General features: G+C 31.7%; 1 protein-coding gene across 1 annotated transcript in view; it reads right to left on the minus strand.

Moving 5' to 3' along the window:
• The window catches only part of LOC130450162 (mitogen-activated protein kinase kinase kinase 4), a 48,822-nt gene that overhangs the window by 5,462 nt on the left and 18,525 nt on the right, over positions 1-24,835 (minus strand). Inside the window, exons 6-16 of the mRNA XM_056788385.1 lie at positions 19,972-20,163; positions 16,826-16,980; positions 15,187-15,493; positions 14,876-15,084; positions 10,552-10,906; positions 7,470-7,608; positions 6,103-6,264; positions 4,030-4,288; positions 1,416-1,644; positions 814-1,222; positions 465-756 (exon numbers count right to left, since the gene is read on the minus strand). Coding sequence (XP_056644363.1) covers positions 465-756; positions 814-1,222; positions 1,416-1,644; positions 4,030-4,288; positions 6,103-6,264; positions 7,470-7,608; positions 10,552-10,906; positions 14,876-15,084; positions 15,187-15,493; positions 16,826-16,980; positions 19,972-20,163 — 2,708 coding nt within the window. The remainder of the gene's footprint in view (positions 1-464; positions 757-813; positions 1,223-1,415; positions 1,645-4,029; positions 4,289-6,102; positions 6,265-7,469; positions 7,609-10,551; positions 10,907-14,875; positions 15,085-15,186; positions 15,494-16,825; positions 16,981-19,971; positions 20,164-24,835) is intronic.

Genomic DNA, 24,835 nt, shown 5'->3' on the forward strand with positions numbered 1-24,835 from the left:
TCTTGTGCGCCGCGCATGTGCCAAGTTTGCCACCACTTCTTTTTCAGAAAGTTCAACACCATTCATTCACTTGAGTCTTGGAGAGACACTCATCCCCGAATTGGTCGAGTGATTTTGGATAAACTTCCGCAGATTTTACATTATCTTTGAACAAAAAACATATAATGCTGCATTGTGCAACAGACATCCTTCTCGCTCATGGCTATAAGTACACTAAAAAGCGAGGTTCGCGGTCCCAGCTGTTATGTAAGCTACGTAATATCCAGTACAGACACTTTTACGGCACTAAATTTTTCGTACGTTTATTCAAAAATTTTGGTTTATATTTAACCAGCTTCGAATACGCAGTATAGTAACGTAATCAGATAAAATTCGATTCATAATCAAATTCCATGAGAATTTTGTACTTTGCATTAAAATAGTTCTAAATCTATTTGAAACAATGAATTTTATTCTGCATTTACCTTGAGTTCCAACAAAACCTTTCAATTCTCCTGGTGTTGTAACATTCGATTTAATTTTAATGGCACAACCAAAATCTCCAATTTTCAATCGATTTCCTCCATCTGTTAAAAAAATGTTGGCAGTTTTGATATCCCTATGAACTATCCCATGGTCGTGTAGGCAAGCCACACCCGACACCAACTGGAACGTGTATCTCCTTGCTAACAATTCTGACAGACCCTTTTCCGTGTCAGCTACCAGACTTTCTAACGTACCTTCCGAACAATACTCCATAAATATTAGCATTTCATCCTAAAACATATTTCAGCAAAGAATAATGATTTTAGTTTTTATGACAATGACACCTACCTTATGAACTTCAACACCATAGGATTTGATCAAATTTTTATGTGAAATTCCCTCTAAAATCTTCATTTCTTCGGCAATTTTTTTCAGTGTACCAATATCGTTATATTGTAAAGCGATTTCTTTAACTGCCATCATTTCACCAGTGTTATTGTTAACTGCTGTATAGACTTTACCAAACCGACCCTGACCGATCTTTATACCTCTCTGCCAAGAGAAATTAACTAATCTCCTCATAACAGAATTTTTATTTGTTGTTTTTTCTTCGACGATTTTGCCAATGAGATTCTGTTCAGTTAACTTTTTATCAAGCTGCGTTTCAAGTTTTAAAACAGCTGCATGGAATTTTTCTGAGTGGCCTTTCACGTCAATATCCACCTTAATACTACATCCAGGTTTGTCCTGCGTTAAGCTAAAAAATAATTCATATTAAAATAGTTCTGTACACGAGATTTACAAAATGTAAAATAATAAGAATAGATAATAATTATCAACTCAAAACCATAAGGTCATAATCTATAAGAATATTCAAAATATTAATTTAAATTCAGAAGAAGAGATACTAAAAAATAATTCTGAAAAAATCAAATACTTTCGTCACTTACCTTAGATTACAAATACTTTCAGTGACATCAGCTATCGGCGATTGTTCAACACTAACTTTTCTAGATGCAGGTCCTGATCCAGACCCAGATCCTTGACCAGATCGTTGACTTTTATAAGTAGGTCTAGGACTAGGAGATGAACCTCTAGATCTACCTCTCATTTGTTCTAAACTACTCCTCGGAGATATCGAATGTATTCCACTGTCAGGTGTCAAGGGAGCTGTTGTACCTGAAATAAAAAATTGATTTTTTTATAATTTCATGACTTCATAAAGTTGGGTACTCTATGTTGTGAGACCATAAGATAAAAATAGATATTTTGTTGGAAATACAGTATAGCCAGAAACAGTACTGAAACTGAAACATAGGTGTCTATGTGGGCGCTTTTATATCCAAGTTAACTAGTACCGACCTCTCAAATAAACCTCAAACAATTAATTAGTAAGGCCTAATTGTTAAAAATGGTGTCAAGTACTGAGGAGAAAATGTTTCTGGTAGAGCATTATTTTCGCTCATACGGAATTGGTTCAAGTTATAGTGCAAGACTGCGATATGTTATGATCAATTCACACAATGATTTAATAAAAGTAATACTGTAATTTTGGAGGTTATTGAAAACTTTAGAAATATTGGTAATGTATTATGCCAAAGAAAAGAAGACCTCGGATATCCCAGGACAGTTGATAATAACAAGAAGGAAACAGTTTTTTAGACCGAATATTAAAAAATCCGAAAGTCATCCAGACAAGGAGAGTGTTGTATCTTGGCTTGAAAAGAACTTTCTTGCAAAGAATTCTGAATGAGCTGGGTGCATTTTCGTATGTGATTCGGGTACATCAACAATTACATCCTCGAAGTAGAGTGGAATAATGCATTACAATATGAAAATACTGAATTTTTCAAAAATGTATGATTTTCAGACGAAGCACATTTTCAGTTGTTAGGCCATGTAAATAGTCGTACAAATCAATGTTTGGGCTTTTTCAGACCACATGAGGTTCAAGAAGTTCCTTTACATAGTGCTAAAGAGAGTGCTTGGTATGCGGTTTCAGAATACGAAATCATTGGTCTGCACTTTATCGAAGAGAATGGTATGCATATCATACTTAGGTATATACAAATTTTAACACGCTTTATCTCTGATCTACAGGAGCAACTTGCAATACTGCTGCTGCAGTTCGTCAATTTCTTCAGGAGCATTTTCCAAGCAGATTCATTTCACGATTTACTGATTTTCCTTAATCTTCACATTCTTCCGACCTCACACTGCCGTTTTTAAACGGGCACAACATACCATCGATGAATTAAAAAATGCCTTTAGAGCTTCTTCGCGGTCCTGAGGCAACCCTTATTCCATAATATGACGAGAAACTTGGAACATTGGTTTGAAATCTGTCTTGAACGAGGAAAAGCACAAAAATGTATCAAAAGGTTTATCAAAATTTCAAGAGTACCTACTATTGAGACATTGGTTATTATTCTAAGCAAGATGAATTAAAAAATGCCTTTAGAGCTTCTTCGCGGTCCTGAGGCAACCCTTATTCCATAATATGACGAGAAACTTGGAACATTGGTTTGAAATCTGTCTTGAACGAGGAAAAGCACAAAAATGTATCAAAAGGTTTATCAAAATTTCAAGAGTACCTACTATTGAGACATTGGTTATTATTCTAAGCAAGAATTGGAGGAAAAAAATAAAGGATCTAATAACTCGGACTCGGACATGGACTCTATGGTCATAAAAATGGACTTCAGGTACAGGATAAGAATAAACATTCCTATAAGAAAAAAATGAGTTGAAAGTTAATCATAAAGGAGAAGAACTAAATATCTAAAAGTCAGACAGATTGAAAGGGCTACCAGTCTGTTAAGGAAAGTGAAGAATCACAACAATCTACACAGACAGCCTTGAAAACAATAACATCAAAATTATTAGTGGTAAATAGATGTCGCGAGGCACTCTCCTAGGAGACAAGGAGTGTGGAAAGGAAATATGAGTATTACAAAAAAATACAGAATCAGATCTAGAATCATGATATATAGTCAAACAAAAATAATTGCACAATATCCAGAGCGGTCAAAAAAGAGGAAACAAAATTGAATAAGATTCACTATTGACCATTCGAGTGATCACAACACAACCTCCAGAAATGGGAAAAGGTAACGGTCTAAGGAAGAAAAGGAGCATCTGTTCTGTAGATGCCTTGTTTTGATGTAAAAACGACAACAAATACTGAGAGACCATACAGTAGATTTCCTCGAAGATAATTAGACATAGAAACAATTAAAAAATTCATTCTGGGTTGAAAATGCTTAAAAATAAGCTATAAAAGGGGAAAAGATGAAAGGTTTGTTAGGTAGTTTACTAATCTAACCTAACCTAGTCCAAAACTATAGGACAGAATAGGCCAAATTTTTCAAACACTAGTCGAATGCGAGCCTTTTACTTCACCCATTTAGTATGAACAAAGTGTTTCAATATTAATACAATTAAATTAACTGTAGGATACCTGAATATTAATCTAGTATTAATATAAGTTTAGAGGTTGAAATGTTATGTGACTTCTGTGGTCTATAAAATATTAGGTTAGCTAGACTATCAAACTAAACTTACCAACAAGATGCGATATGCACTTATCTATCATTGTTTTCAAGTCTTCAAATTCCTGGTTCGATAACATAGCAGTATTAACAGGTTGAACAACAGATAAAAGATATTCCATTCCTTGGTGTGCCCATCGAGGTCTAATACCTCGACCTCTATCACATCTATCAATAACAAAAGACATCCAGAGGTAAGCGAACTCGCCCATATCTGCGACAAAACGTGGACGATGTTGTCCCTTAGATAAGCTGTTCACTTCTCTGAAGAACTGCAAAATTAAAATGATTAAATGATGAGGACTTATTTATAAATAGATGAATAATGGAAGAATTTGTCATGTTCATTTTGTATTGGTATTTAATAAAAAACAAATTAAAGATCATTAATAGACCAGAAGAATTCTTTGACTCGTTTATTGTGAGAAGTCAATTCACGTTATATTCTTTTTTCTTTTTTTTTGTTAAACTAATTAATTACATGTGATTCACACTCAATCAATATCATTCTGGTGAGCTCTATTAATGTTTGTGGATTGTGGATATCGTGGACATTCTCGAAGATGAGTTTCCATATACTTTTTTAGTCTAGTATTAACGATGGAAGTAAAAATCTTGTAGACCGTATTTAGTAGTGTGGCAGGTCTTTAATTAGCGTAAATTTTTGGGTTTCCTTTGAATATGGGCCCCATGGACTCCACTATTTCATCTGTCTGGCTTGCTTGCATCTATCTTGCTTTTTTTAGACTAGTTCTATTAACTGGTGTAGTCTAGTTAATAGTTCATTTCCCCCATATTCTACCATCTCGTTGACGATCTCATCGGGTTCTCCTGCTTTGCTTAGTTTCAATTTTTTAATAGTATCCTCTACTTCATTGAGCATTGGTAGTTGTTATTCTCCGACTATAAAAACATCTTTTGTGTTCAAATCATTTTCTCTTAATATATTTTTAAAGTATTGTTCCCACGCTCTGCTATCTGCCTGCGCTGTAGCTTTTTACCAATTTCGGTAAAAATTCTTCTAATTCTTCCATTATTTGATTGATCCTCACTTCTCTCTTGCTTTTGATCAACTTCTCTTCCTCAGTATCCTATCTTTTTCATAAACTTCCATTTTTTTTGTTGCTTCTTTCGACTTATACCTTTTTAGCGGTCTTCATCAAACCTTTGATTTTTCTTTTTTATTACTGCTCAGATATTTTTGGGTATAAATGGGTGATAAAAATTTCCACAACTAGAAGAACGTAACTCCATATATTACAATTTTTAGGTTATATGTGGAATGTTATTTTAAATTTAATCAAACAATGAATCCTTTAAAAAATTTCCTTTTGTATTTTCTGAGGGTAATGAGAACGTAAGTCCTCAGCTTTAAATAACTCAAACAAATGTAAATTCATATACATGTAACTCTGAAGCTTCATCAATACTGCAACACGATAAGTCTTCAGCTGGACTTAGGTTATATGAGATACAATGTTCTTGGGCAAAGTATACTTAGGTCTTATCTTCTTCTCTTACATTTTTATAAGGTCACAGTACACTACCAATTTTTGATGCGTTTATAAGAGTTGCTTTGAAAAAATCTAGTGAGTCTGGTTTGGTTATATCAGATCAGACAGAAAGCATTTTCGTATAAATAAGTTACCTTTATTGAAACGCGCGTCAGACGGTGTAATTAAAATAATAGTGGTAGCATTAGACAGTGGTTTTATTAATCTTTTTATAATTTAACCCACCATTCTATTCTTAAACGTATCAGTATTAGTATTTTTTTCTAGTTTTTCTTTAAGTATTCGTTGGTATAAGTTTTGATGTTCTGTATCCTCCTTGAGTTTTTGAATGTTCCATTTTGGTTGTTTTATTCTTGCCGTTGCTATGGCTCTTCACAACATATCTCTGATAGTTGTTTTGACCAAATAATGATCAGGGTTTCAGGGAAATTTGTTATGTACCAATATTTCAACTCCCAGTGAAGTATCAATATTCACCCAAATGTAAAGATCACATGGATAATATTTTTGTAATGTAGAAAAGTTTACACCATACTTACCAACTAAAATACAATAATAAAACTAAATCTTACCTCGAAACCAAATTGGAATATCCTCATCATTATTTCTCTTATTCTATTATTTAACGCAATTTTATCTCCGTCTTCTAAATTTGATTCATGAACAATATCAAATAAAGTTTGCAGTTTTTTTATACAATTAGGAATGATCGATTGGAATTTCGTTATTCCATCCTAAAAATAAGAAAAGTTATACACTCTTGAGCAAAAAAATCGACTCAGGCTACACCCCTGCATTCCCAAGTCAGTGGCAAAAAATCTGAACACAAAATTGTATTTTCCTTAGTAAAACCTTATTATGGTATTTAACTTGAAAATAGGATAAAATATTGTAATGTTTCTTGCTCTCCCAGTCTAGCAATATGTTATGTTCTTTTTATGCTTTTTTATGATAGTGCTAATTAGGGGTTACTGACCCTTATGATAGTTTACCTGCCTCACCCATTACTATCAGTTAGCCCTCAAACTTCAACCAATACCCATCTTCGTTAACAACAAACAAGAGTTCTACTTGAAAATGAACACAAGTGATAAATCTGATTAAGTGGTCATCCTATTGCGATAAGGCCAGAGTCAGCAAGATGTGGTCAATACGCCGAATATGAGTCAGTCTGCTGTTTTCAAAGTTACTAAGAGACTGGTAACTTTTATCAAAGTCGTGGTTCTGGAAGAGAAATATGCACATCCTATTCATTGTCTGACTGACGAACAATTTCTTTGCCTCTCAGCATTTGACGTCATTTTTCCTTCCACAGTGGCACTAACAGAGCAGATACTCCATCTTCTCTTCTCTGTTAAGCTCTTTGCTGTAGTTACTGTTGTTGCTATTTCTGGAAGCTGGTGCTAACAGATCCTTGGTTAAATCGCTCTATATATCGTACTATCTCTTTTGTTTGACCATATATAACGATGTTTGGCACGGCTTGGTTTTAGTATTTCCATTGGTAGTAGTAGTGTGTAATTGTCTCTTTTGCATCACACTCTTTGCAAGCTTACTGTTTTAGACTTCCCTTCCAGTTCATAATATGCAAGTTCCCAGCAGAAATTCGTGAATTTAATGTCACGAATCCAGGAGAGTGCAATGCAACCACTTTTGATTTTGTTGTTTATAACGTTTTTTTAAGGCTGTCTGTGTAGATTATTGCTTTTCTGCTTTATTCGGTACTTCCTCTCAATACTCTGGAAGCCTTCTATTTTGCTAGTAGTACAAATTCAAAAGTTTTAAATACTATTCAAATTCAAAGAGAATGCAACATGATACGAGTATGTTTCAAACTTGTTAATCAAATGGTATTGGTAGAAACAAAGAACCAAGCAAAATATTTCATCTCAATTGCACAATATAACCGAATTTAGTACTAAGAAATGTAAATACTTACTTTTATATAATCTATACATTCCTTGGGGACGTACGCCTTTTTTAAATGTGTTCTAACAAAAGATATGCTTTTAACGCTGGTTTCTTTTTCTTCTATAAATATTGTTTGTAATTGCCTACAGACTGAAAACAATTTTTGCCTGAAATATATAAAATTAAATAGATTTATAAGACAAAACTGAATATTTATCTAAAAATGTGCATATAATTTTTATTTATATTAAGTTGAAATTTCTAGAAACGTTCATAAACTCTCTGTTTGTTACTACACCACTATCTGTTCAAAGAAACAGACAGTGAAATTGGGAGTGCTGGTCCAAGGGTAATGAACGGAGTGTTCAATAAGTTTTTAAATACAAGTACACTACCGATCAAAAATTTTTTCCCGTCCCATAATCCATTCATTAAATTACAAAATTATACACAAATTACTCTTTCATATTGTCAAACGAAGGTCGAAATGGTGTATTACAAACTAAAAATAATAGTGTCCGTTAAGTGCTACAAGTTAAAAATTGCAAGTACCTCCTGATTTTTATATTATTTTTCAACTGTGAATTATTTTTTCGGTGTTTATGACTGTAGTTTAGCCCCAGTCTGCCCTGTAAGACGCAAAAACGTGCTGTGATTTATACTTTTTGGACCAAGACACCACTTTGTGAAATTCGTATACGAATTGTTTTCTATCTCGCCAATTTAGACTTGTAAGTTTAAAATGGAACTATCGGTTGAAACTCGTGAATTAATTGCAAGTCTTCATAGTTTAGGCAAAAGTTACCATACTATTGCCGCCGAATCAAAAATATCTCGACATACCGTGGACTTTAACGTGAAAAACTATACATCCACCAGGAACTTTGGCGATAGAAAACGTTCAGGGCATCCTCAAAACCCGCAACTACTGAAGATAAACGTATTTTATTGATCAGCAAACGTGATCGACGACTCACGGCCCTATAGATAGAAGCTCAGATCAATTAATCTAGGTATCTGCTTTTGAGTACATATACAGTGAAAAGGAAAGAGAAACTGGCCAATTTGTAAGGGTGGTAGTGAAGAACCTCTTTTAAGACGTCAAAATAAAATTAAGAGGTTGCAGTGGAGTTAAATAATATAAAAATTGGGTGCATGAAAAGTGGGAGACAGTTTTATGGAGTGATAACTCAAAATTTGAGGATTTTGTGTCTAATAGAAGAGTGTTTGTGTAAAATGACTGTAAAACTGAAGGGTCCCTGGAGACCTGGTAAAAATTAAAGGGATTTTGAAGAAAGAAGGCTATAAAAAATATTAAAGGAAAATGTACTACGTTCTGGCCAGCGCCTTATCGGCAGAAAATTTATCTTCCAGCATAACAACTGTGATGGTATGCAATACAATTTAATAAACTTTGAAACAATAAAGTAAAAAATGCTGCAATTGCATTATTGTTGTTATCACTAGAAATATTTACAGGAAATGTTTAAATGTAAATATTTCACAAACATGGTGGTAGTATTTTTTTGGTAACTGATAAAAATATGTAAGAGTTTAGAATTCAACGTGTACGTTTGATTTAAGCAGAGTTGAACCTAAAACAAATGCATATCAACAATAAAATAGAATATTACAAGACGATCTTGCCAATGCATAAGTGTTTGATAGTATAGTTAGTTAACTCATTTTCAAAAACGTATTGCTTAAAATAAGACGAAACATTTCTCGAAGTCAAAAACTCGTTTAGTGTTAGTGAATTGTTGTATCAGGTCAATAGACAATTGCATTTGGTTACCATATGAGAAGATAGTGTGGATTACCTAAAAATAAGATAAGATCATTTTATTAATTCATTATTTCTCATAATTTCGAAATTCAAAGAATTGGTAGAAATTCTTGTAAAATTGAAAGGTAACATTAGGAAAGAACCTCAAGAGCGAAGAGAGAATCTTTAGCGAGTTAATGAATATCTAAATAGATTAGATATAATTAATGACAAGTTTAAGCTACTGAAAATCAGTTTTAACGAAACTGAACACCATAAGGATATTTTAAGATTAGTTAGCAATTCAGTTAGTAAGATAACTTCAAATATTAATGCTTGTTGGAAAGATTTGTTACGAAGAGTAGATAATATAACAGAAAGTAGATTAGAAAATGTAGATAAAAAGGTGACCGGGCAATCGCAAACAAGTGAAGTTAATAATGTTATAGGTATCATTATTGCTATCACTAGAAATATTTAGAGGAAGTGTTTAAATGTAAATATTTAATAAAAGGTGATTGGCAACGAGTTCAGGTGGAATGTACTACATTTTTATAATAAGCAATTTCAACCATGTTTGAATGTGGTATTTTTAGATAATTAATAAAGATAGGTAAGAGTTTAGAATTCAACGTGTGCGTTTGATTTAAGCAGAGCCGAACCCAAGACTAATGCATATCAACAATAAAATTAGAATATTACACAACGATTCCAAGCTTTCCTCATAGCTTCCTTTCACTTCACATCTATGGAATATCCTGCAAAACGAATGGAACCAAATAGACAACGATTATTTGTCGCAATTGTTACAGAGAATACCAAAATTGTGCACCGAAAATTTATATATGTAACAATTACAGATTGTACTTTTATTATTACTATGTTCTTTAAAATATGAATATTAAAATCGATAGTATTGTTTTTATTTGTTATGTATCATGGTGGGCAAAAACTTTTGACCGGTAGTGTACATTTTGAATTAAAAATTAAAATAAGAATATGCAAAGTTTGGAGAATATTTTTGAATTGTTTAGCCATAAAAAATATGCAGTTAAGGAATGAAAACTAAGTATAAGTAATAGAAAGGTAATTGTAAAATTTTTCTCTTTCATGTACTTGTTCAATCCACTAAAAAAAATTCTTCTTTCTTTTGTGTGATTTGTTTTGTTTATTTAGATCTTACAGTGATTGAAAAAGATTATTTTAGCTAATTAAACACTGTGCAAAGCTTGTATCATTATTAGAATATGAACAAGTACCCAATGATTGGCACCAATTTCGGTTTTTCTATAATGAAAGAAATTAATCTTCTTAAAATACAAAAATAAGGATGGCGGCAACTTACTTAACATCTCCTAGAACATCGTTTAATAAATTAGTAGCTACTGAGGCTTGTATCCTTTTTATTAATCTCTCGGCAGTATTTCCTAAAATTGTTCCTATAGTACAAGCGTAAACTTTTCCAACTTTTTGAATTAACTCGGGATAAATGTCACAAATTTCCATTGCAAAAGCATGAGTATGTTCAAGTAGTGATTTTGGAAAATTTTCTTGAGATAACATCCAACGACGGAGGTAATCGAGATAATCATCGAAAACTTTTTTAACACAATCATCAAATTTTGAAAGTTTTTTCTCAAAATCGTGAGTTGTTAGGAAAGTACCCGATGTGGCGGCATCTATATACGAACAGGCCAATTCTAAATAAAAAAAGAAATAATTAATAATGAGTTGTGTAATGTTTAATGGAGGAATAAAATTAAATCGCTTTAGAGTTTTTTGTGTAACTTCCACTGGTTCACCAATAGGAAAAAATTTTTTTCAAAAATTGCTTTAGCCTCCTATTGGTGATCCAGAGCTAGTTACAAAAAAAACTCAATGCGATTTCGGAGAGTATAAAATTCCCTACAAGGTCCATCAAACTGATTTGCATTAGTGTAAAAAATGAGTATTAGAAATTTTGAAAAAAAATTTTTTGCATGCATCTTAAATGATAAAATATTTAAAATTATGAGTACTTAAAATTGATATTAAGAGCTCAAACTGGGGAGAATTTTTTTTCGGAAATAAATCACCCTAATATTCATACTCTATAGCTCAAATTTCGAAAAGGAAACTGTGTATCTAGTAAGTATTTAGTAAATTTGAGGAATAAAATGAGGTCAGAGTTTAGGATGCTTCAAACTGATACAATGGAATCTCTACAACTCGATTCCATTCCCTTGTAACTTGAACAACATCTTATTTCCTTCGAGGTATTAATAATACAAATTTTTAGGGTCATTCATTAACGATTTTTTTTTCAATGCTCAAGCAAAATATTAATCTACATATAGAAAAAAAAATTCTCTCCAAGTTTGAGCTCTCTTGATTACTTACAATTTAAATATAAACTTTTACCATGTCAGATGCATGTAAAAAATACATTTTTTTTTTAATTTCTAATACTTACTCAGTTTTTACAATAATGCATATCATTTTAATGGACCTTATCGAGTTTTATGCTCTTTGAAACTGCTTTAGAGTTTTTTGGTGTAACTCGCACTGGTTCACTAATGAGAATCGTTAAAGCACAGTTTTTGAAAAACATGTTTTTCTCCTATTGATGAACCAGTGCAAGTTACACAAAAAAACTCCTAAGCGATTTCGAAGAGCATAAAATTCCCCGCAAGGTTTATCAAAGTGATTTGCATCTATTTTTTTACACGCATTTTAAATGATAAAAAATTTGAATTGTAAGTACTTAAAATTAATATTAAGAGTTCAAAATTGGTGTGAATTTTTTTCCAATGTAGATTAAGGTTTTGCTTAAGCACCGAAAAAAAAATGGAATGTATCACCCTAATATTTATACTCTATAGCTTGAATTTCGCAAAGGAAATTCTATCTAGTAAATATTTAGTAAAATACAATGACTTTTTTCTTGGAATTCCCCGAAATAATAGCAATAGAATCAAAAATGAATGTTTCTCAATTTATTGTATTTGTCTTGTTCGTAAACACCTATTTGGCCGTTAACTAACAACACGAGTACAAAGCAGAAACTAAAGACTTTGAATTTAATTGGAAAAAGCGATCTGCAAATTGTTTAAATCAAAATAAGATAACGTTTTTTTTTTAGTGTACACTTTACTTCACTAATATGTGATTTGTTTTAATATGGATTTGACTCTACAAATCGAAAAATATACTAAGAAATCACGCTTTTATAATTTCGAAATTTTAGCAGTTAAATCATGTATATGAAAGTTCTGTGTTAAGTCGAAAAATAGTTAAAAGAATTTTTTGTATTTCGCTTGACATTCGAGTTATAGAGATTCCACTATATAAATGTTTTTTTTTTTTTCTATTGGGAATTGATTAATTCCGTATTGGAGCAGTTGTATTGTAACAAAAACTACTAACCATTTTGAATCATAGTTTACTAAATTCTACACTTCCAAATCACTTGAAATTAATTCTGAAAACGAAGCAACAGAAACCACATCCAAAGCAAAGACCAAATATACCGTTAATAAGAAAGACAACACATTTTCTAGTCAAAAAGGAATCAGCTGATGTCTATATTGTACAGGTTTTGAAATAAATTGTTATTTATTGGTAATGTTTTTAATGTACAGTGGTGCCTATCTATTTAAGTATTTAAAAACTATTATAGTCAAATTCAAGCTAGATTTTAAAAAATTTAAACTCAGTAAATGGAGTTGTACAAACATTATATATGTAATATCGATCAATTACGTAGCTCCTTGATGTTACTAATATAATAAGCAGCAAAATTTTTGACTAACTCAAAAAATTAAAAATACCATATAATTTTTACAAGCTGACAACAATGGAAATACAGGGTATATCAAATATTGAACAAAATTTTTATTTGCTAATTTTAGAGAAAAAAATAATGTTACAGTATTCAATTATGTAAACTGCCTGCACGTTTTCTATGACTTTGTCACATTTTCGAAGCGTCTGATCCTATATTCTTACTGATAGCTCATTTAGGTTTACAGGCGGAGACAATAAGTCCAACAACCAATATCATCTCATAAATGCTCATTGCGGGTTAAGATGAAGTTGTAATTTCCACTTCGTGTAGGTAATTTTATACTACTAGCTTTAACTACTTGCGGGCGTGTGTTATTAGGCATTAATAAACATTTCTCTCTAAAAACGGTGCATATTGTCTACAGATGATTCTAAAATATCTATCATATATTGAATAGCTGTAAGATAACCAACTCCATGCAGGCCTCTAAACTAATACCACCCAAACCATAACACTCCTTCCACCATAGCTTACTGCTCTAACAATGTTACATTAGGCGTATGAGTAAAGCGATCTTTACTAAATTAACTATTGCTCAATTGATGTGACCCTAGTTCCATTGTTCTTGTGCAAACTGAAGATGCCATCTTCGATGGTTTGTGGTTAAGAGGAAACAAATTGCAGCCTGGTGGTGACTTCTGCCAACTTATTTATATTATATCTTGACTAATGTGATAACGAGACATACAGGAACATTTTTTGCTACGGTGCAAGGCTTGCAACCAAACGACTTTATAAAGTCTACATTCGCAAAAATCGATCTTGTTCTCACCCTGAGGCGACCTTGTCCAATGCTTGATTAGTTGTTAGTTAGTTTCAATCTGGATTATGTTACTACAAGTACCGCATAAAACTTGTAGCAAACTTTGTTCCACAAGTGCTACAGCAGCAGCACATTTATATTTTTATATGTTACGAAGTTGGACGTTGCCTCCACGTACCTATTCAGTTATGAATAGTAACATAGAGAATGAAGTTAATTTATAATGAAGTCCAATGAAAAGTAAATCAAGGTATTCTTGTAACAAAATCAAGTTTATTATTGTGTCGAAAACTTCGTTTAGTACATTGGAAATAGATTATATCTACACCAGTTAAGAACTTTTTCCATTTTCTAAAAATATAAACTTGCAACACAGTACTTAGACCTTGCAATAGGTAATAGAATATATAATGTAGATCTACAAAACTCTTATTTGCCCAGTAGTATACTATGGTGAAACATAGATACTGACAGAGTATGGTAAAGAAAGATTGAGAAGAATCAAAAAAAACTTATCAAGGAAATATATGAGGACGTGGGAGATGAATGAAGAATCCGATTAACTCATACTATGGTAAAATATAGACACTGACAGAGTATGGCAAAGAAAGATTGAAAAGATTCAAAAGAAAACTTATAGGAAATATATGGAGGCGTGGAATGGAATGTTCATTTCATTTAAGCTTGAAGAATCAAATGCTTTGTAGACATTCAATGTATGGAAGTCTTCCAAATACCAAATAACGTTCTGAATGTTGAAGGGTACAAAACGAGGAAGACGACTATGTCGCAAAATGATCTCCAAACTATGTGGATTACAGGTTGGTGCTTCAAGGGACAGATTGTTACGGAGATAGATTGTTGAGGAAGGTCATTTTGAGCAGACCATTGAATCACAGAGCATCATAAATAAAAACGAAATTATAATTTTGAAGATCATTTATTATTGGCTAAACGTTATATAAAATCAAAGAAAATAGAAATGAAAAGTTTCAACTATATAACTAAGAGATTATTAATGTTATTTGTTTCTCAGTTACAAAAAAAATCATGTAGAATTAGTAAAATGCTTTTATTTACCTCTCTCCCGTAATGCCTTTTTTAGTCCGAGTTTTAATTCTCTCATCAATTGTCGTATACTTAAAGCTGAAGGATTTGTTGGTTTCTGCTCTAATCTCAATAAAAGATATTCATTAAACACTTCCAAGGGTATCGTCGCGAGAAAAATGTACATTCCACGATAAGAAGGTAAACCCAATTCTTTGTATTCGGGACTCCAGCAGCCGTACCTTCAAAAATACAATTTTGACAATTCCCAAAAATACCGTTCAATTACAAATGAAAAATCGAATTGATTCACGATTTATTGATAGAGTTTATTATATACTGACCTACACAATTCGTCTTCACTCAAATTGGTAACTCTTTCAAAAAGGCTCTGGTCTTTTGGCAATTCCAGTGTCTTCTTAGTTTTCTGTAAAATACGATTGTGCAATTTTTCTAAAAAGTTCAATCCCTTGTCCAAAGCTTTTGTTTTTAAAATATTTTCTATGTATCTTCTGAAGGGAGAAAACTTGGCATCTTTGTGAGTAAGAACATATGCGAAAGGGGTAATGTTGTAGTGATCCCAGGAAGAAAAAAATTCGCTATTGCCACTTCCCGTAGAAGAAGTGCTGTTATTACTATCGGATGGATTTTCTAAAATAACAAAAAAAACAAAACAATTGACGATAATTGGTCTAATGAGCAAATTAAAATCATATTTCTTTAATTGGTAATACTTATCGTTACGTTTTTTTTTGAATATATCAGTAATAATTCAAACCTAGAAAAGAAAAGTCTTTTATGTAGTCATTAAAAGTTCCATAACATATAATTTGTTATTTGGTTAGGCACATTTAAATATAATGGTATGGGTATTTGAGTAATAGAGTAGAATAATAATTGTTTTAAGAAATTCAAGCTTTCGACAATTTTACTTGATTTATGATTATAGTTAACGTTTCAAATAAAATCTACACATTACCAGCCAACTTACATTTATTTATATTTTGTGACTCCTATCTATTCAATGAAACATGAATTAAACAATGAGTTAAATGTTAAAATGGAAACTTATGGAAAAACAATCCTATGGAGTATCGAGAACAATTTGATAGGAATTAATATTGTCAATAGCTCGACACAAAATAATTCAACTATTTCTCAAATATTTATTTTGAAAAGTATGGAATTGAGTCCTATCTGTTCAGTAAGATATAAAGTAAACAATGAGTTAAATGGAAACAATCCTAAGGAGTATTTCAATTCAAAAATTTTAAATTTTTTTTCAATTGTTTTTTCAGATCCAAATAATTATTTTGATAACAATGAGAAGGAGGTAAAAAACATCAAAATTATGCTCTAAATTTTGGAAATTTTAAAAAAATATGATATCTCAAAAATTGTACAACGCATTTTTTTCCAATAGCAATTCACACAATCTATTTCTATGCTAAATATTAAGAGAATTTACGATTTAATCGACAAGAATTAAATGCTGAAATTCCAGATATTCTAAAGTATACCCATGACGTAGATAAATGTTGACACCAAAGAAATTTTTTTATCGATTCTTCCAATAAAGCCCTCCCTGATTTTTTAGTATATGATCAAGTAACGTTGAGAAAAAATTTTATTTTCGTTCAACATAGAATGAGTTACAATTCGGGCGTAATTTTTCAGCACCTCGCATAGTCTTTTTGGAAAATTTTCAGACCTTGTTTGGGCAATTAATTTTTTACCTGTCAAATTAAAAAAAAAAATAATCAAGTGAAAACTGGAGCTCTGTGGAAATAAGATGTTTCAAATTGTTATATTGAAATATATCCTGGAATCGAGAAATATGATAAAAAACAAAGTTTTTCATGAAAATGATAGTTTAAACTGAAACCGAGTTTTCGGAAAACTCTCATATAAAAATATCCAGCTCAGCTTATTTTAATGTTACTCTTTCAGGAACAAAGAAAAATGTACCGAAGCCCAATTTACCTGAATCATCTTCTACATCAAAGCAAGGCCAATCTGACTGTTTGGATTCTAGAAGAACCATCAACCTTCCTAAAATATTTAATTTCAGTCTCTGCTGTTTCGTGATATTGTACCACTGACACATTACATTGACTTTTCCAACAATTTCTGGAGATCTGTAATAGAAATGGGAATCATATTCTAGTACCACTTGTTTGATACAGAAAAATTAAACGGCACTAACTAACCTCAAAATAACAAACCAGACAAAAATAAAAAATTTAATAATAAGAATACAAAAAAATATGAACGGTTGAAAAGTTTAAAAATAAGAACGTAAAATAACAAACCAATTCGAAAAATTCCAAAACTATAATCAATAATTTCAATTATTTATAAAATAAGTACTACTATAAACTACTACGCAAAAGAAATAAATACATTTTGTTGGAAAAAAATGGAATTGTTTTCATTTATTAATTTGTTGTCAATGCTTGAGGATAAAAAATAATAGTTTTTCTTCAAGATTTTTTGGTAATTCAAAACTGGAGCAAGTGACATATATTTGGCAGATCAAAAAATATTCTATTCTATTACCAATGCATCAACAATTGACGATTTGTATTGAGCCTTTTTTATGGTTATCGCGAATGCATAACTCACAATAAATTCTAAAATCGACTGCATGGATACGCCGAATGTGCGTGGACTGAAGCTACATTTGCATCATTGCCTTGTAAATTAAAGTACTTTAGGTTACAATGTTTGCATGATTTTATATCTGGTAGTTGGATTTTGAGTCCTCAACCTGCAACACCATTCGAAATTACATACTAAGAAGGGCAAAAGTATCAACAATGACATCTTCCCCTGAGTAGATATAATATGTGTACATTTCACACTTATTAATTAGAATTTATTTAACAAATACAATCAAGCTTAACTGATTCAGTAGTTCTGCCAATTAATCGTCTACTAATGTTTGACAATAATCTGGCTGAAAGTGATCACAAAATTTCTGAATTCTAACCCTGAATCCAAGCATTCTATGAAATAGTGTAGTTCAAAAGTACTTTTTCATATGATCCGAAAGAGTCTGGATAGGGGATCGTAAATAGGATTGCTAAGGCTATTTTAAAACAGAAATATTCATTTCCTGCAACCATGATATATTAAGGCTTTCGCTTTATAGCAGGCTGTGTCATATAAATCCCTATCAATGGAAGAAAATAATTCCTTTTTTGAAATATTTTGCTACTTTTCAATATTGATAGCACTATTAATAAATAGGAAATGTCCATTTCCTTGTGATGACATACAGCTTCAGACCATCACAGATTCTGGAAACTTAATCTTTACTTTTATTAATTCTTCTTAGGGTATCTACAACACAAATTTGAAACTTAGATTTGCCACTTGCTAGGGCTTATTTTATAGCGAATTAGCTTAACCAACTCTTTATTAAACCCACGCAAACACGCTTAACTTATTTGATAATCTATAATGTATGTCGATTTTTAATATTAAATACATAAAGTCCTATGCTATGGTTGCAATAATGGGATTTCATAAATTGTCTTATTAACACTTTCCGCTAATTAAATCACTCAATTCACGTCATAAGCTATTTTTTCGAAGCTCTGTTTGATAATATGATTTCCAGAAAAAATTAATACATGAGATTTTATTGGATTAATCGATATTTATCATTATGAACGGATTATGGTTCAACTAATTTGCATGGGTATTACTTTTTAATTTTATTTTCTATAAAAATCATTGTAGGCGATAAAAATATTAGTTTTTGTTGCTCAATTGGCGAAACCACATAGAACCAAATAAACAAAGAATTAAATTATATTCCATATATATCTTCGTCCAATATATATTTGGTTTAGATAAAATATTGTAATGAAATATAAGGTAGCATACTAAAACCAAAATAATTCTTTATATAATTGGAACATTATTTCAGCAAAATTTATAGAGTGAGAAACATTGTACTAATGTTAAATAAAGATGATGTATATACATAGAATTAATTATAAAGATGGAAGAATTAACATTAACTTTTAAAATAACATAAGCATATATAACTTATCAACTAATGTTGAATCTTACTTTGTCAATTTTGTATATAATAATATATGAAAAAAGAAGAAATTACAAGAGTGTACTTCCAGTATATGACAAAAAACGGACATCATAAAAGAACATAATTAAAAAGAGTGACAAAAAAACTATAAAAGGCGAGAAAAAAAAGTTGTAGTTAGTTAACAAAAATAAATAAGAAAAACTGAAGTATAAGTAGTTGCCGAAAAATCCAAACGGAAAGTGAATAAAGAAAACTGACCTAGAAATGGCGAATACTACTGTCTTACACAATCTATACAACATATATTTCAACTTTGAAGACGCCACGTTGTTTAGTATTTGTTTGGCAGCCATTAATAGTGAACGTTTTCAGTGAATTTGTAAAAGTCAACAAAATTGTTTTGTGATACAATGCTTTTATTTGAAAAGCATTAGCCCAACCAACATAAAAGCTGATACTATATTCTACTCTGGGTAAAACTGCCCCTACGTCATCAAAATATCAATATCAAATAAGTATGCCAAATTGTCGCAAACCTTCATTAAATGGAGATGGCGCCTGAAGAAGATTGCAACGTTTGAGTGAAGAAATCAAGCAAAAACGGTCGTGTTTGGCTAAGAAGAAAGTGTTGTTTTATCAAGACAATGCCCCAGCTCACACATTATCTTTGAATCAACAAACTGTTTAGGTTAAGTAATCAAAATCTTTTTATAAGTTTCACACACTATTATAAAACACACGGAGAGAAAGAGTGTTCTTTATATTACGTTTCAAGTATTTCTACTTTGTTGATAGATAATAGGTATATATTTTATAATAAGGAATAATCAAAATTTTTGAACAATACAGATATTATAACTCCTTTCATTAAATTTGTTTTTTTTTTATTTATATCGTGTACGCTAATATGTCACGATTGGCGCCCAACGTTTTTCCTTCTTCTCAATTAATAGATGCCAGATGTCGTCGAACATAACAATTTGGCTCCAAAAGGGTGTAATTTTTTCCAATGTCAAATATTATCTTTAATAATGTAATGTCAAAAAAACTATAAAAATCACTACAAATTTACCTGTATAAAGGATACAATTCTGCAAAAGAATTTGATGAAGGAAATAATCTTTCGGCGTCTTCTAATCTCTTTAATAATTTTTCAATATCTTTTAGAGCATCATTTTGGGCTTCCATACATGATCCACACCAAAGAGATCCACAACCTATACATTCTTCTTCCACACCACTGTCACTACTTTGGCTTGTATATCTAAAACAAAGACAAATGATTGAGACCTAAATAGAGATTTCATACAATGTCCACTACAGGCACAGCAAATTATAATGCATATTTAAATAGAAAATATGGAAGAAAAAAATCAGACAATGACTCTCGATGGAGTTTTTTTAAACTTTGAACTAAAGTAAAAATATATCATACCTTGATTGTTGGGATAATGTAAATGTATAAAAATGTTTGTATTTCTCCAAGCTGAAGATGAGTAAAAACTGAAATTTCTTTATAAAATTGGATTTTTAGGAACTAATGTGGACATCATACTGTATGTACAGTGGCGAACAATACCGTTCAAGGCCTGTGGCAAATTAAGAGTGTGGGGTCCTTTCCCTCGCAATATAAAGAATCAACGATAAAGTTTTTTTTTATTTCATAATAAATCACTACATAAAGGAGGTATATGAAACGCTATTATAATTATTGATTTTCTAGTAATTAAAGTTTAAAGAGCGGACTCAACTGAAATCACAATTTTTATTTTAGTACAAAATATTTATTATTAAAATTCCTTTGTTCGGGATTTTTGTCCATAGAAAGTGTTAATGACATCATTAAAGTACAAATTTCGCGTTATGGAATGTTCAATGGATACAATAGCTAAGTTGCGTAACCTTCCTTGTCCCATATAATTTCTTAAATAAGTTTTTATCAATTTCAGTGGGCCAAAATTCAGAAAAGAAATAAAATGATTAATAAATCAGCAAGTCCTCCTACTGAAGATGTCGTTTTTATTTCGTGTCTAAAAGCGGATCGAAAACTGAGAATTTCCTTGGCAAATGAGATAGATATGTCTTTTTTATATAAATCAACAAATACTAAAGCCTTTTCCGATAACTTGGTATCACGGTATTATTTAAATTTGGTCAGCGATGCTTAAAATTTCTGCAAAATGATTTCCCACCAATGTTATATGATATTCACAGAGATATGTGGTTCATGCATGATGGAGCCGCTCCCCACTTCCTACATAATGTCAAAAATCATCTAAATACCATTTTTTCTAATAGGTGGATTGATCGGGGAGGTCCATTTGTATGGCCACCACTTTCCCCTGAATGAAATACAATGGACTCATTTTTTTGGGAATACCTTACATTGGTAAACACAAGGAACAAAATGATTGATAGAATAAACTTCCATTGTGAAGCTATAGGGAAGAATCTTGGAACGCTCTTCCAAGTTCAAAGAAATATCCTCCGTAGACTCCAGAAGTGTGTAGAAGTGCAAGGTGCCAACTTCGAACATTTATTATGGTTGTTTTTTTAGTTTTTATTTGACAAGTTGTAGGCTAACCAACTAAATTTTTCCATATTTCAATTTTTTCCTCATGTAATTAAAACGATGTTCAACAATATCCAATTAGAAACGTTTGATTGTGTTTTAATACCACCTTTGAGTATTTTCAATAAATAATTACAATTGATGATAATTTTATTCATTTTATCCCTGCAAAAGTGACGAATTGATAACCATTGAGCATGCCGACGCTGGCATTCAGATAGTAGTGTAGAATTATATATTCTGTCAAACATACTACATGGACAAAAGGTAATAATTCAATAAAAATTCATATTGTTCGAAGTTCTGATTTCGCAAGTTTCTATAACTCTGAAAAGAGGAGTCGTATGAGAATTTTTTTATGTCAGCACTATTTTCACGTCGTCACTCACTCCCGTATTTATTTTGCATTAAGTACCCGGAACACCCTGTACACTTTATTAAACTATCTAGAACTGTTAAGCCTTTAAATTTGAATATCTCACAATCTCAAGATCAATATTCTAATAAGCTTTCCACTCAACATTTCTGTTTATCATCTTGTCTATGAATTGTGTTCACTTGTAATCTATTTGTAGAATAAAAACACTTCAGTTAAGTCAATAATTATACGAAAGTTATTAAATAACAAATTAGTTTAAAGTATTACCAAATAATAAATTGTAAATAGAAAAAAAAAACATTTTGCTTAGATAAATAAAACCAATCTCATAAAATGTTAAAATCTGGTATATACCGAGGGATGGAGTGCCGAAATAATTTAGCTTTGAGAAGAAATTTACCTTAATACTAAGCAGTAGAGGCAAAAGGGGATCAAAACACCATACAATAAATGTTATAAAGATAGCTCCAAGGCAGCAAGTTAAATAACTTAATTCACAACTTTGTAAATACTACTTATTAATATAGAATATAAATAAATAAAGTGGTTCCAATAATCTGACTACTGTTCTCGTTGGATACCAAGACTATTAAGACTATGCGTGTTTATAACTAACTACCTTTATGGTCGTTAAAGTCACATCAATACAAAAATAAGAGTAAGTAATTTGATAAGTTAATGGACTTTCAAGTGTCTAAGGGACATATAGAACCGCTTAAGTAAGACGTTGAGGACGGTCAGTCAACAATAAATTTTAATGAATGCAATAGTAAGTACAAGTTAAATAGGTAGATTAATGATTCTTCACAGACACATTAATATAAGACAGAAATTAGGTAATCCGAGATGATACGTTAATAGAGCATAAAATGAGAGACATATATGGTTAACAGATTTTAAATGGTTCCCAACAGGAGCGGCGAGATAATTAGCAGGCAAAAATGGAATAGGAATGTACGGGCCTAGAACCGAACACTCTGAGAGCTTCGGAATCAAAACATCAAATATTTTTCAATCAGAAATATATGTAATTGAAAAATATCTTTGGAAAATAATCATCTTGTCCGTTAGACAAGATGGACCAGCTAAATGAGTTAGGTAAAAAGTAAGTTACCCTGCAATGGATTCCGACACACACTGGAGTCGAGGGAAACTAAATATCTGATAGAATTGCTAAAGTAGGGACAGATAAATCTTGAAACCTTTTGTGGAATCAGCTACAAAACAATAGAAAAAACACAAAAAAGGTGTAGACAGTCACGAGAATAAACTACATAGATTAAGACGGGCAAAGATACTACAGGAAAACTATAACTAGAAAAGATCGGTTAAAGGTATCACCATAGGCAAGAATAATCTACAAATACTAACACTTTTAGTGACACTGTCGCTTCAGTGGACACATGAAGATGCTGGGTTTAGAAGAGAATGCAATGAATGTATGGATTTTGGGGTATTGTATGTTAGTTAATTACAGCATAGTAAGGTTTGTATACAGTGTGGTACGATTCGGTAACCTAGGGGAATCGTTCTAGACAGCATCACACTGCTGCCATTCATCCGTCACCACGATGTATTCCAATTTGGATTCAGGAGATATTTATCAACCTCTGGGTCTAGATCAGCTAGATTTAGTTTCAATAGGATCACCACGAGAAGAATGCAATCGAAATCACGTACTCCCAATCGTATTGGGAGTATCTAGCTTTCTTGGTGGCCAGTTTATATAGATGCAAAGTCCTAAGACTCTCCGTGCACAACTTTGTTACCCTGGAATGGTCCTTCTTCCATTCGGCTTTAATTCGATTGGAAAGATTTCCAAAGCTCCACGACCACAAGAGAGTGCAATGTGCAGTGTCTTGAAGGGTGAGAGACTACGTATTAAACCTTGGAACATATGAAATAGGAGACGAAGATCTCTGGCAGCTAGAACTATCCCACATTCTGATTTTTCTAATAGGAGTGGGAGTAATATATGAGGAGCAAGAAAAGGGACACAATAGATCCATGACACCCTAAGCACATATATACATACATAGACAAATGAAGCCTAGTTAAGCAATTAGGTGATGGCATAAAAATTAGAAACAAGAATACAGAAAGAACAAAAAACAACAATATTATATAATATTTCATGTAAATAGTAATAGTTTATAGTTGGATTGTGGGTGGACAGGACACGTTGCGCGCATAGATCGTCTGATAGGCCCCCACTTAAAACTACCAAAAGCAATGTCCTTTGAAAAGCTAATCAGGCATTTTGGCTTGAGCTTTTAATGTTACTAGACAAACTGTAAAGCTTATACCAATATTTAAACTTTGCACATGCTGAGCATTCATCGATTATGTGGTCTGCCATCTTTTCCTCTCCCATATACCAACAGCAGTCCGAATCGTCCGTGATGTCTATAGTATGGAGATGGTGTCTTCGACGAAGACGGTGATAAAATCAGGGAGCATACGAAAAAACGTCGAAGGCAAGGCAAAGCTTGGGTTTTCGAAAGAAATTTATCGAAAATGAGAAGACTTGGTCAAAACAAAAAGTTCATATGACTGAAGAAGGATTAAAACGTTACTGTAGTTGTAATAAAGTGAAGCTTCGGGCTGAATTCAGTGTTCTGCTGTGATTTATCTTTTATTTGATGTTTCCTGTAATGATATATCATTATTGCGTACTGGAACATGTCACGATCATGAAAATTGTGACTATCAGTCAACTGGAGGATTGAATGAGGCAACGAAAAAGAAAATAGAAAAACTATTCGAACTGCGTCTGAAACCTAAATCTATTATGAAGAACTTAAGTAAAATTAATGGATTAATTCAACCGAGAAGTTACAGTTAACCAATTATCTTCAAATCATATTGCAGAAAAAGTATGGGCCCGCAGTAATGAACTAGGGAGAGCTAGAATTATAGTTAAAAGAAACCTCTTAAATACCTGATGACAGTCACAAAGTTTTTGTTGTGGCCTATGAAATTTCC

Source organism: Diorhabda sublineata, chromosome 11 (genome assembly GCF_026230105.1).
Source record: "Diorhabda sublineata isolate icDioSubl1.1 chromosome 11, icDioSubl1.1, whole genome shotgun sequence".
NCBI lineage: Eukaryota > Metazoa > Arthropoda > Insecta > Coleoptera > Chrysomelidae > Diorhabda > Diorhabda sublineata.